The sequence below is a fragment of the Syngnathus typhle genome, linkage group LG9, assembly GCF_033458585.1.
Source record: "Syngnathus typhle isolate RoL2023-S1 ecotype Sweden linkage group LG9, RoL_Styp_1.0, whole genome shotgun sequence".
NCBI lineage: Eukaryota > Metazoa > Chordata > Actinopteri > Syngnathiformes > Syngnathidae > Syngnathus > Syngnathus typhle.
In genome coordinates, this window is record NC_083746.1 from 3,304,318 (window position 1) to 3,319,497 (window position 15,180).

Here is a 15,180-nt window from a genome sequence, read left to right on the forward strand (position 1 = left end):
AAAATGATCCAATCCATCATGCAAGTGACGCGTTACGTGAAAGCTCTGCCACAGCCAACTGCCGCATGCTAATGAGGCATTGCACGTTTGTTTCAGCTAAGGTACCTGGTGCCGTCCTGCGCGCTACAGTTGATGTCGGCCCCGTAGTCCAGCAGGTGCTGGACGATGCTGAGCCAGCCGCGGGCGCAGGCCTCGTGGAGGGCGCAGTAGCCGGCGTAGTCTCGGTGATTCACCTCGCACACTCGGTTCTCCAGGCAGTAGAGCACCACCTCCTGCAGGGAGCCAACACAAGCGCCACGGTTCAGTACGGGAGGGAAAAACAACAGAGTCGTACAAAGACAGACGGCTTCTAGCATATAAAGTTTCCTGTGGCGGCCAAATTAGGGGAAGAGGGAGGAGGGGGAAGGGGAAATGAGCGTGTTCCTGCGCCGGACTAACATAAAACTCGCACACAAACGCTCCATAATGCTGCAGCTGGCGGCGAACGAGGCCAGGAGACCGAGTATGACTCAACGACGCGTCGCCTGCCAGATTCCGAAGGCGTGCGCGCGTGCGGAGACAGTTGCGGCGGGCCCGGGCAGCGAGCGTGGCGTAATGGAAGCGGAACAAAGAGATTTGATGGAAGCACTCAAGAGCTGGAAATGTTTTCGCTGGTCTTGGGGCCGCGACAGCCGGCATCCAGCAGAAAAATAGACGGGGCTGGTTTTTATTGGACCGCCGCGGTGTCTGCTGCTACTAAACGGAGGAAATGGCGGGAAGGGGTGGGGAAGGAGGGAAGGCGTTCTGTTCTGATAAGGACGTTAGTGGAGATATGCAAAGCAAATGCAAACTGCCGCATTTATCTAGATTTTTCTAAATTGGGGTTTTAATTATGTCACCCACGTGCATCCGTATAGGCGCATAAACGCCAACGCTTAGGCGCTGTCCCTCTAACAGCCCACCGCCGAGACCTCCCTCCTATGAACCTGGGGAATGACTCCAAACTTCCATTTCTATGCTAATTCTCGCCCTCCAGCTGCTCCAAGTGTTTATCTCGCTCGCTCCCCATTTGCGCGAAAGGGCGGCTGGAGGGACGGAAGGAGAAGGAGGAGGGGAAGGGGGGGGGGGGGCGGACTTGACTGGCGGGGGGAACGGAGTGGGCGGAAAGAGGGCCGCGGCGGTGAAGGCAACACCCCGACAGATGACAGATTAATGAGTCTGCGGATGAGATCTGCCGGGGCCGTCCGCTGGGCCGCAGCTGACAATAACAAGAGATGAAAGGGTGGGCTTGTCGTGGGTGGCGGTCCAAAATGTGTGCGTGTGTGTGTGTGTGTCTGCGCGGCGATAAGAGTGATTTAGAGGACGATCCGGGCCGTGGAAGGAGGAAGAGAGGGAGGGAGATACCGGGAACAGAAGAGAAGTGAACAAGTGTGTGCAAGAAAAAGTGTGAGAGTAAAAGGGGGAAGGTGGGAAGCGAGGGGGGGGGGGGGAGCGCGCGAGTGAGGCGGGAGTGACGCGCCAACTGGTTTTCACCCGCTGCCAGGATTCCGTTTGCCTGCTGGAAAGAGATTCAGGAGCGCCGTGCCGAAACTCCCCTCGGGGGATTTCACCCGTGTGTGCGTGCGTGCACGTGCGTGTGCGAGAGCCTGACGACGACAGTGTTGATATGCAGCTCGTGTGTGTGTGTGTGTGTTTACGTGCTGCTGATGAGCGCGTGTGCGTGTGGCTGTGGAGGAGGTGTAGCGCTAAACCTCTGGAGCCGTGTTTAATATCGCTGGGAGAGAGCGAGGAGCTTAGCACGAGAGCCCCGGCTTCCCGCCAGATACACGCACACACACGTCTCCGCAGCATAATGAGGCTCGCGCACACACACATCCACACACATCCCCCTTCCCAGCAGCCCCCCTTCCTCCTCCGCCGCCGCCGCTGCCGCTTTCCCTCCGTCCTCTAATCTCCCTCTCTAGAATGCTTCCCTGCGCTCGCCTGCAATCAATGCATCACTCAGACATTTAACCCCTTGCAGCGCGGCCCGGCTACGCGCCACGCATACAAGCAGATGTTTGTGCGTGCGGGCTCTTTCGGCGACGCTAACGTAGCTCATGCTAGGTCTAAGGGAGCAGGGCTTAGATGTACTGCTCATCAAGTCACCTCTCCGGCGTTTCAGAAATACACCCCTTCTTAAAAAGAACAAACTATAACAAACAAAAGGCCAACAATAAAAAAAAAGGAAATAAACACGCCTGACGTTTGCGTCTCGTTCACTCGACTATAGTTGAGCTAGCAAGCTAACGACTTAAGCACGACAATCCTAACGAGCAGCGACTCTGTAAAGCTCATTAATTCAGGGGAGCGTTAGTGTCATCTGTTACCACCTCCGCATAACCTCCTCTTACATCAGCGGCTAAGGCTGCATGTTGCATTTGCCTGGAAGTAGGACATCTTCTATGACTTCTATGATGAAAAGAAAACTGCAATACATACTGTAAGTTGAGTGGCAGCAGTTCTGGCAATAAAACTAATTCTTTTTTTTCTTTGGCATTTGGATGGGACGAGCGGCATTAGAATACGATGGACGTCCCGCGGCACGAGAAGGCACCCTCAATTAGTATTCCGCAACACGGCACGTCCTGCTGTGAGTGTCGTTGGATGGCGACCGCTAACATTTAATACGTTCGTGACGATTTGAGGTTGGGTTTAAGAGGGTGACAACTTGGCGCGAAACCCCGGTCTATTTATCTTCTCAAGCAAACAGTCCAAATCACCGCAATTCCCCAGTTTTGCCGATTATAAATGCGCCGGGTACTTAAAATGCAATCCAGCTTCCCTCATACGCCGGCTTGAGGAGAAAATCAGACATGATTTATGTGAGGAGAATAAATGACAGATTGCACCTTTATCCAGGCATTCAATGGGCTGAAGCGAGGGGGCCTGTCGGAGCACCCGGCACGGGGGGGGGGGGGGTCGTGAAGTAGGTTGGTGGGTTGGTTGGATGACTGGTTGGTTGGTTGAAGAGAGGGATGAAGACATCCGCAGCATCTCTGCTCATTACCATTTCAAATGCTCCGCCAGCGAGCGAGCGAGGCAGACGAGGGGAGAGCGAGCGAATAGAAAGGGGAGTGAGGGAGGGAAGAAGCGAGCGAGTGGGCTTTCATGTGCGCCGGCACGGAGCGCGAAACTAAACGAACATGAATATATGCGCGGTGTCGCCCGGGCATCGGGAGCGTGTGCACGCGTCTTAAACTGTGTGTGTGTGCGCGTGGAAGTCTGCACGTCCTGCTGCTTCTGTGTGTAGTGTTCAAATGAGTGTGTGTGTGTGTATGCGCCTAAGATGATTAGGAATTTGCATGTGCAGGTGTGTGTGGGTGTGCGATAGCGTGTTTTTTTTTTCCTTCTCATTTATTTTTATAACATCAGTCATTCCGTGCGGCCTGTTCAGAAGCGCACGCCGGCGTGGCTGTACGTGTGCTTATTAGGTCATAACTGGCGCCGCTCCGTGTGTCACACTAATCAGCAAATGCGTGTGCGTGCGTGTGCGCGTCCGCGTTTGTGTCACTGTCTCCCAGGCCCTTCTATCTCGCTGCCTGCGTGTGATAAGCCTGGAGCTTGCGGCACTAAAACACCAGTACGGGACAAGCGCTGTGCATCTACAGGCTTGTACGCTAGTGTGCGTGTGCGTGCACGTGCGTGTGTGTGAGGCACTGTGCATAAATTCGTGTGTGTGTGCGCGTGTGGGAGCCCCAGGGGTCTGCCCCAGGCTTATCACACGCAGGCAGTGAGAGACGCGCTTCCTGAGAGGCAGCGAGCGAAAGAAAGGGAGGGAGGGAGGGAAGGAGGGAGGGAGGGAGGGGAAGGCGGGGGTGTTGTTTGCGCAGCGGCCAGTGCCTTGTTTGTGTAGTCTCAGGTTTTCTCCTCCCCCCTCTCGGCACGCAGGAAGGGGAGGAAAAAAAATGCTAAAGGGGGTGGGGTGGTTGCGAGGGAAGGCGGAGTGGGGGGCAAGCGGGGGGGGGTGGTGGAAAAAAAGAGAAAGAAGCGGGCGGGGAATAAAACGTTTGAGAGAGACACATAAATCACAGAGACGAGCCAGCTTCTCTCCCGCACGGCTGACTGCGCCCCGCTGCCGTTCACCGCCGCCGCTCCCCGTGTTTGTGTGCGAGCGAGGAAGGCAGGACGGAAGGAAGAACAGCCGCCGCCGCCGACGCCGCTGCTGCCACCGCCGCCGCTAACCGCAGTCACCACGGCACATTAGAGGGCCATTAGAACACCATTATACTCCCAGCGCTTACCTCTCATTCACACTCTTTGCCGCCCGCTCTCCCTCTCTGACTCACACACATCATGACGCACACACGCCTTATCATCATAAATGTGTGTCTGAATGTGCGTGTGACCATAAAGCAACCGGTTAATGAGCAACGCACACACCTACTTACAGTTTGGTGAATATGCCTCTGCTGGTGATTAAAGATATTACACACGCGAGAGTACGCATGGAAAGCGCAGAGGCAGACGAGCGAGCGAGCGAGCGGACGCACGGCGCAGCTGAGGAGGCATTAAACTGCGCCGATCAATAAATCAATTTGGAAAATCTGTCCAGAGGAGAGGCGCACAAAGGACGGAGGAGGACGGGAGAAGGAGAGAGACAAAGCGCCATCCGGCTTTAATTAAAAGGCAACGCTCGGACGCTCTTTTGACGTCAAGCGCCCGGGAAGCCAGCGGGTTAGTTTGACAGAGTTTGGAAAGATTTGTGTCATTAAAATAATACAATCATTTGTTCAAAACAATAGAAACTCCCTACCATGGCTTTGCACAAGTTTTAAGTGGCCAATTGACTCAATTAAAAAGGCCATAGATTAAACAAAGAGTTCATCCTATTCCCAAACGTTTTTGTTTTTTCGGAAGGAACTTTTGCTTAAAATGAGCGGACAATCAATGATTGTGCAGAAGGGATAATCGTATCATGAAGCAACTGAGGTAAAAATAGAGTGCAGTACTACGCTACAACCACCTGGGGCAGTCTTGATACACGACACTCAACTAAACGGCGCGATAGAAGAACGGAACTAAATCGGCTATGGCAAGTTGAGGAACCGTACCTGACAACACGGGTTAGAAATCAACTATTTGGAAACCTTCACAGAATGCGTTTGCGAAAAATGGTACCATTCGGACCGGAGCTAAACCGTATGCCTTACGCGCTCTTTCAAGGCCTGATTAATCAAGCAACCAGACGGCACTCGCATTCTGACATGATTTATGATTGCGCTGACCCGCTAAATCTAAGCCCGCTTCGTGTCAACATGCGAGCACTCAGCAGCTGAATGCTGACTTCTTTTTCTGTTCTCGCTGTTGTTCTGGCAAGCTCGGAATTTGCGTCACGAACAAAGCGAAATCTGCGACGCAGCGGAGACGGCGAGGCTGCCAAAGCTGATGAGGGCGCCTTCGCATTAAATGCCACCTGGCGCCAAGCTCTTAGGTGGGAAAACCGGTCTATCTAAAAGCTTTAGGAGCGATGGGAGATTCTTGTCTTGCGCCGGGCTGTGGGGTGGCTGCCAGAACGCGGCACGGCGGGGAAGAAAAAAAGTCCGCGTGCACGAGAGAAAGAGAGAGGAAACGAGCGTCTCCGCTCTTCTCCGTATAATGATTCCACCGATGCTGTCTGCGCGTGAGCGTACGCGCGAGTGTGTGTATGTGCGCCTGCGTCCGTGTGTGTGTGTGTGTGTCACACTTCGCCTCACGGAAAAATTAACGAGATGTGAGAGCGGAGCGAGGCGAGAGAAGGGGGGGTCGGGGCGGCTGCGAGGAAGGGGGGGGGGGGGGGCGGTTTAGCGTGTGTGCGCGCTCGCAGGGTGCCAACGACAATCTGAGTCACAAAGAGAGGAAGAGAAAGAGCGCCGAGAGGAAAGAAGGGGGAGGGCACGAGCGGAAACCTGAGAGAGAGAGAGAGAGGGGGGAGCGAGAGGGAGAAAGCGGGGTGGGGGGGCAAGAAGAAAGCCTGCGCTTCGGTGAAAGAGATGGAAGATAAATAGAGGGATGAAGATAGCAAAAGGAGGACAGACGCAAGGAGAGAGACAATTTTGAAAATAGGCGTGGAGCCGCGTGGCAGACAGGAACAAAGCGGGGCGAGAAAATGAGCTCAATTTAAGCGGCGAAGAAGTGAAGACGGGAAACGAGGCGAAGTGTAAAATGTGCCGAGAGGCGCGTGGAGCCGAGCGACAGCCTCCCCCCCTTCCCATTACCTCGTAGCCCAGACGCGCCGCTCTCTGGAGGAGCGTCTCGCCGGCATTCTTGTTCACAATCAGCCGTCTGGCTTCGGGCGGGATGGGCCTCACCACCGGGGTGTCGGCGGCGGGCATCCGGTGCGCCCCGATGACCTCTGGCGGGGGGACGCCGCCCGCTCTGCCGTTGGCCTGGGGTTGCGGCGGGGGTGGACAGAGCGCGGCGGGGGAGCAGGGATTGACTGGAGAGCAGGGATAATGATTAGGAGAGGCAGCTCGCTTCCTCGGAGCCTCTCGCTGCTCACTCAGCTGTGGAGAGCGAGGACGAGAGCAAGAGAGAGAGAGAGAGAGAGAGAGAAAGAGAGAAAGTGTTAATGACGCTGACACATGGGCGCACACAGGAACTGAAGGACACACACACACACACCCAGGTGGACACTAACACAAACAAACACACACATTTCATTGAGGAGGAAACGTTTTCTGCTCAAAACTGTGCCGTCGCTGACGTACGAAGCGCGCACAATGGTGCTGTTGTCTGTGCGTGTGCGCGCGAGGCCTTAATGTGCAACATCTGTGTTGTTTTTATGTCAGGAAGACACGCAATGTGTCACACGTGCACGCGGCGCCTCTGCACTGACGCTACAGGCTGGCACGCCACTTTTCCTTGAACCACTAAACCAACAGGCCTGCGAGCGCCAGGCGAGAGAAGCAGTTGCCTGCCTCCGTGTGTGTGTGTGTACGTGCGTGTGCGTGAGCCTGCGTGTGCGTGTGTGTCCCCTCTCCGTGGAATTCCACATCGGAGCAGCTGTCAGGCTGAGGAGGAGCAGGGGAAGAGAGCGGCGCGGGCGGAAAACAACTCGCCTTTTTTTCCCCCCGCAATTTTCCCCATGCTCGTTTTTTCTTCCTCCCCCCGCCTTTTGAAGTTCATGCGCTCGACCGTGGCTGCCACATTCCTCGCCGCACAAGCGAGGGAGGGAGGGAGGGAGGCAACGCGAGCGGGCCTCGTGTTCAGCGCCGCTGTATAATTGCTCCGGGGTTTTGTTGTTATGTCAGGAATGCTCACCAACACGCACCCTTTGCACACATCGACGCGCCACAACGGGGCGGACGAGGCGCGCTTGACAATTAAGCGTCGAGACGAGTCGGCATATACGCAGGCGCTCCGAAGGGAGCCAGCGAGGGCAAGGGTGGGGAGGAGGCGTCAAAGCATGCCGCCCGGCCGGCCTCTAAACATTGTAAACACGCTGGCGCTTCCTCTCCGTCCCCACAAGCAGAGGCGGACAGGCTCGGGCGTTGCAAACAAGAGCGCTCACCTTGTCGTCCTCAGCTGTTCCCAGCTCGGCCGGGAAATGCCGGTCAGGGCTGTTAGGCGCGGCCTCTTTTCTCCTCTCGCGCTCTCGCAGGCTGGTGTGTTTGGTCTTGCACGGCCGCTTGCCCTTGGGCTTGTCCGTGTCGCTATGACGACGCAGCTTGAGGGGAGGGGCGCCTCCCAGCGGGGGCTCCGGGCCCGGAGAGGGAGGGCCGCGCCGAGACTCCTTGAGGCCACGGTCACCTGAGAAGGGGCCCGGCGGGTGCACTCTGTCCTTCAGCTGGCCGCCGGGGTGAAGGGGAGGTGCAGCGACTCCTGTGGGAGAGGAAGACGGGGAGGGGGAGGGAGACGGCATTAGTGTGTGGAAAGGCGGGAAGGTATTGCAAGGCCATCTCTCACCCTCTGCTGGTTTATTAATGAGCGCAGAGAGCTGTCTGCGAGCGCCGCACGCCTGCTCGATCAGGAAGAAAATACTGCCCCCACCCCTACGCGTCCCCCATAGAGGCACGCGCACTGCAGCAAAGATCATCTTAAACGCAGAGCGGCTTCAAGTTGCGCAAATACGCCGCTTTCCGAGGAGAAAAACGCAGGGTGCTCAAAAAACCACAAGGTCAAAATGGTATTTAAGGGCTTAATGGAAACCCGTTTCCTCCGGAGGATCATTGTGAAGCATTTCGCGCACGGCGCAGGGAACGCCGCTTGTGGTTTGATTTGTATTACGTTACAATTTTCAGAACAAACACGCCATTAAATCATATGGCTGGGCCGGGGAGTGAGGAGGAATGTGAAATTCGATGGCCTTGTGCTGCACTCCTGCTCCAATACGAACCCGCCGCCACATACTGATTAGGCTGCCTGACGGTAAACCAAACAAGGCTGCTTCTGCTGCTGCTGCCGTTTCTGCAACCACCATCACGTGACTGCTGTAACGGCGCTAGCTTAAAGGCGCTAAGATCCAATTTGGCTGGCTCGGCTATCCTAACTCCAAAACCAACATTTGGGTCGAAAGAAAGCGATTGAGAGCGCTAAGCGTCACCATCTAGTCTCAGGGCCCATCAAGGTGTTTTCTAAAACCGATTCAAAAGAGCCGTTTGGAAATGACAGAAATATCGAAAGGGGGTTCCCCCTTTAAAACCATGGCCCCTTTGACGCTGACTGTAAAAGCACTTTCTTTCCACCTGTTTTGCGTACTGACACCCACACGTGACTGAGGGGGCTACGTCTGAGTTGTAACAGAGTCGGGACGGCACCTGTGCGTAACAATGCAATGGTGTGAAGTTTAACGCCACCCAATTGTCGCTGACGCATTTAATGATCTGATTGTGGGTTGCAGTGTCACGGTGTGAACGCGCACACCTTTAGAGCCACAACCCGTCGAGCGACTGTTTGGGCTCTGACGTGACAATTTTCGCGGGATCTCTGTCTGAGTCAAAGAGGCTACAAATGAACTATTTTGTTCATAAGGCTCTCGAGGGTTATTAAAGTTAAAAGTTGTAAGCAAGCAATTGTGCACACTGTCAGATGGCTAAGAATTAAGATTCACTCAGTCCTTGCCTACGATTGATTATTTCATTGATTTGAGTGGCGTCCCAATACTTTTGGCCGACATAAGGCACGTAGGAGAACAAAGGACAAACTGCAGCCCTGACAGACGCAAGCGAACTGAGTGGAGGGGAAAAAAAATCGTTGCAGGGCTGTTGCCAAGGTGACGTTATCTGAAAAGGTGAAAGCAGGGGGAAAAAAAAATAATGAAAAGAAATCAGCGGCCAATCAAGGCCTGTGGTTTCTGCAGGGAACATAAAACCCAAATCTTCTCTGATTTATTCACTTTCTTTCATCTCCCGCCTGCTCTTTTATTTTCCTCTTCGCCATGCTCGTCCCTCCGCTTCAGTCTGGGCACACGAAGAAGGGAGCGCATGGTTTTAATAAGTTGGCCCCCCACTCCAGTCCCCCCGACACGCACGCTCGCTTGCCTTTTTCCCTGCGAAAGGTCTTTGGGTGGGGGAGAATTATCACACATTAGTCACACCACACCTGCCCACGCATATCTCCACCAGCCACTTCTCCCGTGCGCGCTTTCATCGCCGTCACAGAGCACGCTGTAGGCCAGCGAAACCAAAAAAAAAAAATTCAAAGCACGAGAGGGGGGGCGGCATTTTTAGATTCGTGTCCCCCAGCTCCCATCTCTGATTCGCAGCCTTTCCCCCTTTGGCAGAAGGAAGTATCCTCTACCTCATTTCCTTCGCCTGCTTCCAAAAAGGCTCCTGGGAAATCCCCCTCTAGACAGGCAGCTCAACAAGAAAGCGAAAGCCAAAGATAGATTTCCGTTACCCTGGCTGAACTCGCGCGACGTGGCGCGGTGCGGTGCGGTGCGCACTCACCGTTGAGCAGTCTTTCGCAGGCCCACTTCCTGTTGATGTCGGCTCTCTGCGCCAGCGCTCGCTCGTCACGCTCTCGCTGGCTCTGCGCCGGGCCGAGCAAGCGGGGCCAAGGCTGCTCTTGTTTGATCTGGGGGCGGTCGGGAGAGGCGCCCCCCTGGGCGGGCTTGCTAAGCCGCAGCCCTTTCAGCTCGATGCAGACCTTGAGCTTGCGCACCTCGTCGTCATCGTCTTCTTCTGCGTCGTCGTCTGCGCTGGTCTGCTCGTGCTCGTCTGCGAACAAAATGTCTTGTCAGGCCTACGTGAAATCGATCGATAGAAAAGCAAGTCGGGCTCAATCGGTTCACGATTGAAAATGAAGTGTTTCCGTTTACAAATCGTGTTCATTGCCAATACTCTATTAAGTATGGCTTGACAAACCATAAGACCGCAATAACCGTGACCCCCTTGTGGGGGCGGTGTTGCAATGCTTTCGCTGCTTGTATTGCAAATTTTATTTTGTTTGGATTTGTTTTCGCGACATTACGATAACATTGTCAATGGTAATTATTTTTAGATATTAAGATATTTTGTACAATTTCCTTTCTTAAAAAGGCACGAAAATCAACATGTCATGAACTGAGACCAGGGCTGTCACTAATTAATTATATTCAAATTCAATTAATCTATTGATTATTTCATTGACTAATTTTTCATTGTTTGTTGCAAATGTTTAATGCTGAGAGATCAATGTCAAGTTAAACAATAGCTCAAATTGATTCTTTGATTATCAAAATGAAACTGATAGATTATTTTGGACACCTGTCATTGAGACGATACACAAACTCATGGAGTACTTTGAAACAACATGCATCTAAGTGTTTAACCGGAAAAATGAAACACTAAAAGAGAAAAATTCACACGGGACGCACGTTTGACTCGTCAGATTTTGGCGGGGAAGAGTGTGGTACCGCAGGGGGAAAGACGAAAAGTAGGAGACCCAAACAGATGAGGGGAGATGAAAAGAGCAGCTTTGAAAAGGGAGGTGGTAGCGGCGGTGGGCATGCGGCGCAGAGGAATGGTGTCGAAAGAAGAGAAAAACTGTCCCCTCTTCCTCGCTCGGCGCTCAGGCTCGGCCTCAAAGATGGGATTAAACACTTGGCGTGGCTGGCTGCCGCACAGAGCGAGCGACGGGACGGCGGGGCGGGGGCGGGAATGGAGGCCGGGCGCTGAAGGGGGTGGGGGTTGTTTCCGAGTAATGTCGTTTAATTTTATGGCTGAATTGATTTCGGGGACTTCTGTTAGTAAAGCAACAAGAGGCGATGCCAGCAGACGTGCGGTGAAGATTTGAAGAAAGGGAGCGCGGCTGGCGGGCGCGTGCGTGCGTGTGTGCGGAGCCGCAGAATTAAAAATTCTCACCAGCAGACATCCTGGCTCTTTTCTGAGGGTGGAACATCCTCTCTTCTTCCTCCTGCTCAGAATCCTGCTCCACCTTGAGAACGCGCTTTCCACCGGCGCCAAAGTCATGACCGAGAGCCTCCTCGGTAGACTCTCTCGCCGCCAAGGCGGGGTGACCCCCTTCGGACTCCAAGCCCAGCCTGCGAGCGCTGTCGCTCAGACTGGCGGACTCTCTCTGGGTACCACACCTCTGAAGGACTGGGACACGATTATTGGGGTACGCCAGCAGGACACCTGGGCATAGATGGCAAATGGGGAGCGGGGGAGTTATCGTGGGAAGATGAAAGAAAGCCAAGACACAATGGGCGGTGGTGGTGGGCGGCGGCGTCAGCGGGAAGACGCTAGTTAAGAAGCAGGCAGCTTTTATTCCGCTTTAAAGACGGGCAGTAAAACTTTGATGGGGTAAAGACTTTTTAATCTGACGGCAGCCGAGCCAGCGGCTTGATGGTTCACTGCCGACGCCGACAATCCCGCGTCGGCAAGACAACATCCTGTGTACTTTCGCCGCTTGCTCACCCCCACCCCGGCCCACTCCTCCCTCTCCGCCGCCGTGTCCTCTGTCCTCCCCCACGGCATGACCGCACCACGCCCTTCGCACATAGAGCGTGACTCTAACCCCCTCCCTCCCCCTCGCTCCCAGATTCCCTCTCCATGCCATAATTAGGCTCACACGTCAGCCGCGGCCTCGCTCCAACACGCAGCTGGGCTCCACGCCAACCTAACTAACCCCCCCCCCCTTCCGTCCCTCTCTCTGTTGCGCTCGCTCTCCCATCCGCTCGCCCCCCTTCACACTGCTTTCGCTCTCGCACAATCTCTCCCTCCTCACCCTCCCTTTCGATCATATCCCTGCGTGCAGATAAGCACAAAAGGCTTCTTGAAAATAAAACTCCCCCCCTTGCGTCCCTCTGGCTTGCTCGCGCTTGTGCAAGAGCGTCTGTGCCGACAGAGGAAGAGCGTGTCTTTTTTTAGAGTGACCCGGTCTCGCTCGCCACAGCGTTTGCCGCATGTGCACGCCAGAGCACTTATTGTTTGTGTGTCACTCCCCGAGTCCTCATTTATGGCACGCTGATGCGCGTGTGTACGCATACATGAGGCATGTGTGCGTGCGTGCGTGCGTGCTCACCCTCCCTCTCCCCATGCCGGGTGGCGTATTGGCTGAGTTCCAGCGCTCGCTCTCTGCACTGGCTGTCCGCCAGCTCTCGTCCCGCTGTCGGGGCAGACACGCACACACTGCCGCCGCCGCTGCCGCCACCACAGCCGCCGCCCTCTTTCTCCTTCAGCTCCAGCTCGGAGAACCGCATCATCGCCCGCTGTGTACGCACATACACACACACGCACAAACAAGAAGTGCAGAGAAATCCCATGAAAACCACTCATTGTCTGGGCCAGCCATACACACTTTCCTCTCTTAAGCTTTGATACGGCCTCAAAAGCAATAATTGCACAAATTAAAAAAAATAGAAATGTGCTTTGGTTTTTAACTTTTTTTAAAAAAAAATTCAATTCAAGCGCCAAGAAATTAAACCGACAGACAAGACAAAAAAGAGGTGGTGGGGTGGGGTAGGGGACAAGCATCAAGACGCAGGTTAGACTATTGCAGCCGCTGTGAGTCCATGCGCGCTGGGCCTTAAAGTCCTGGAACATCTTCCCTTCCTGGAATACAAACATGGCTAGGAAACATACATCTAAACCCCGAGGCAGATGGGAACAGGAGGGGGGGGGGATGGGGGAAAGGAGGCTGTGCGAAAAAAAGGAGTGTGCAGCGATACGGAGTATACAACAAGGAGACAGAGGCCATCAGAGGCAGATGTGATAAGAAATGTAAAGAACTGACCTCCCAGTTAGCTGCAGGTTGACTTATATTACTCCCCTCTCGTGATATGACTTCCATCTAAGCAATTAGAATGGGGGGGGTATGGGCTCAATATAACTGTCCATCAATTCATTCTCGAGTTTATTGTAAAGGTTTCTCCACTGTTTCGCGACACATTCACAAGGCAGTCCCACAAAATGACAAAAAAACAACTCAACAGGTCCGCACAAAACTATCAAATCATTTCTGAGCAAGATGTTGGTTCATAATGGGGGAAAAAAACGAGTGTAAATAGGCATTCGCTTTTTGTTTCCGCGAAACAAATTCAATTATCACACATCCAGAAATTGCGCATTTGATAGTTTTGTGCCGCAGCTGCGCATTGACAAGCATGACACAAACAAAACCACAGTTCACAAGGATGCCTTCAACAACACAGACAGACATTTGGGACACATTAACAAATCTGCCTCTGCGTCAGTGGATAACAAAGCATAGGGTTTGTTGGCTTTTTATTATGCGGAATGTTGGCGCATGGATGCGAACCGCATGACAAGTGAAGCGGGGGGGAAAAAAAACACACAACGGTAGCTCCAACGTGTGTTTGTGAGCGACAAATGTCAAGTGTCCTAATCAAGGGTGTGTAACCTATGGGTTGGGGGCCAGGAAGAGCATTTGATCCAGCTTGTCATGCAATTCCAAAAAACAAATTCAAGCCAAGATAGACGGGCGCTTCGACAATTGCGCACACAATTTGAGAGCGCCAGACAGAGGAAAAATCAGACCGTCAGGAGCGGCGTGATTGCCAATGTACAGTTTGGCCAGCAGGGTGCCAATTAATCAGTCCAGGGTGGGACCTTCTGACCTTGTGCCTCTGACTTGAGCTGTGTGTTCTAAGGCAAGAAACGTGGCTCACATGGTGGACACACATGTGTGTGCTTCACATTTGCTAGCAATTAGACAAAATCTCCAGGACCTAAAAAATCTCCAGCCTAAAATGGCCGTTCAAACCAAAATGGCTTCCGGTGCCTTTTTGGGTATGGATGTTTTTTGTGGTTATACTGATGGGCAAAATGCCAAGCGACCACACAGTCTCATCAGGATGAAAACAATTTGGTGACAATGGTGAAAAATGCCCCTTCGGAGACTTTGTACAGGATAAGGAAAAAGGTTCCCGCCCTTGGTGTAATTTATGTGGACGTAATTTGATGTGTGCTGAGTGAAAGAAAGAAGGGGTGAGTGAGTGGTTGGGGCGGTCTTCAGCCAAAAGGGGCACAGGAGAATTATGACCTTGGACAGCAACCAGGCAAGTAGGGCAGCACAGCGGGTTGGTGGGTAGCAACTAGGTGTGTGTGTGGGGTGGGGGGTGGGGGGGCACAGCCAAACAGGAAAGCCCAGCTCGGGCAGCTGCTCATTCCTAAGCACGCACGACAAGCCCTCCACTGCCCCTCACCTTGGGGTTAAGCATAGCCGGCGGCAGTTGTGCGCTGCGAGGCCCGGCCGCAGTCATGCTCGGGAAAAACGACGCGGCGCCAAACACGCGTTCTCGCCCTGGGGCACTCGCACAAGGACAAGCCCGTCCGGACGCACAGAGAATAACCTTTAGCAAATGCCTGCTCGCTAATCAACATACAGACATGGCAGGCCTGGTTAACCTTTGAACCGCCATCCCTGATGGAGAGCGTCGACTGGCCTTGCACGCGCTGACTAAGATGGTGATAAACTAAAAAGGAGGGGGAAGGTCAAGCCTGTTGCCAGGACAGTAGCATGACAGCGAGGGGGATTAGTCTTGTGCTGTGCTGGAAAAGCAGTATGCCAGTCACATGCAAGATATGTTCCAGAGGGAGTTCTGGGAATTTTGGCATGGGAATAAAGAGTTTGCCGGGCTTATTCTGGTGTTTTGAAGTACAGCAGAACCTCTTAAGTCCAACGTACAATTGTGGATAAATATGCTGCTAGAGTTGCACAAAAATGTGGAGATTTTTTTTTTTTTAAAGTGAACGGACTTCAAAGCTCTAAGAGTCCACAGCGTTCACCCATCCTCGT

At 53.6% G+C, this 15,180-nt stretch overlaps 1 protein-coding gene across 3 annotated transcripts in view; it reads right to left on the reverse strand.

Annotated features, from left to right (window-relative positions):
• bcor (BCL6 corepressor) overlaps positions 1 to 15,180 on the reverse strand; it is a 36,301-nt gene that overhangs the window by 4,456 nt on the left and 16,665 nt on the right. For 2 of the 3 annotated variants that reach the window (XM_061287595.1, XM_061287598.1), the window contains exons 4-10: positions 13,156 to 13,212; positions 12,445 to 12,631; positions 11,283 to 11,555; positions 9,888 to 10,157; positions 7,511 to 7,821; positions 6,216 to 6,503; positions 106 to 272 (exon numbers count right to left, since the gene is read on the reverse strand). In XM_061287595.1, the coding sequence (XP_061143579.1) occupies positions 106 to 272; positions 6,216 to 6,503; positions 7,511 to 7,821; positions 9,888 to 10,157; positions 11,283 to 11,555; positions 12,445 to 12,631; positions 13,156 to 13,212 (1,553 nt within the window). The remainder of the gene's footprint in view (positions 1 to 105; positions 273 to 6,215; positions 6,504 to 7,510; positions 7,822 to 9,887; positions 10,158 to 11,282; positions 11,556 to 12,444; positions 12,632 to 13,155; positions 13,213 to 15,180) is intronic. The other variant, XM_061287597.1, reaches the window with a different exon arrangement.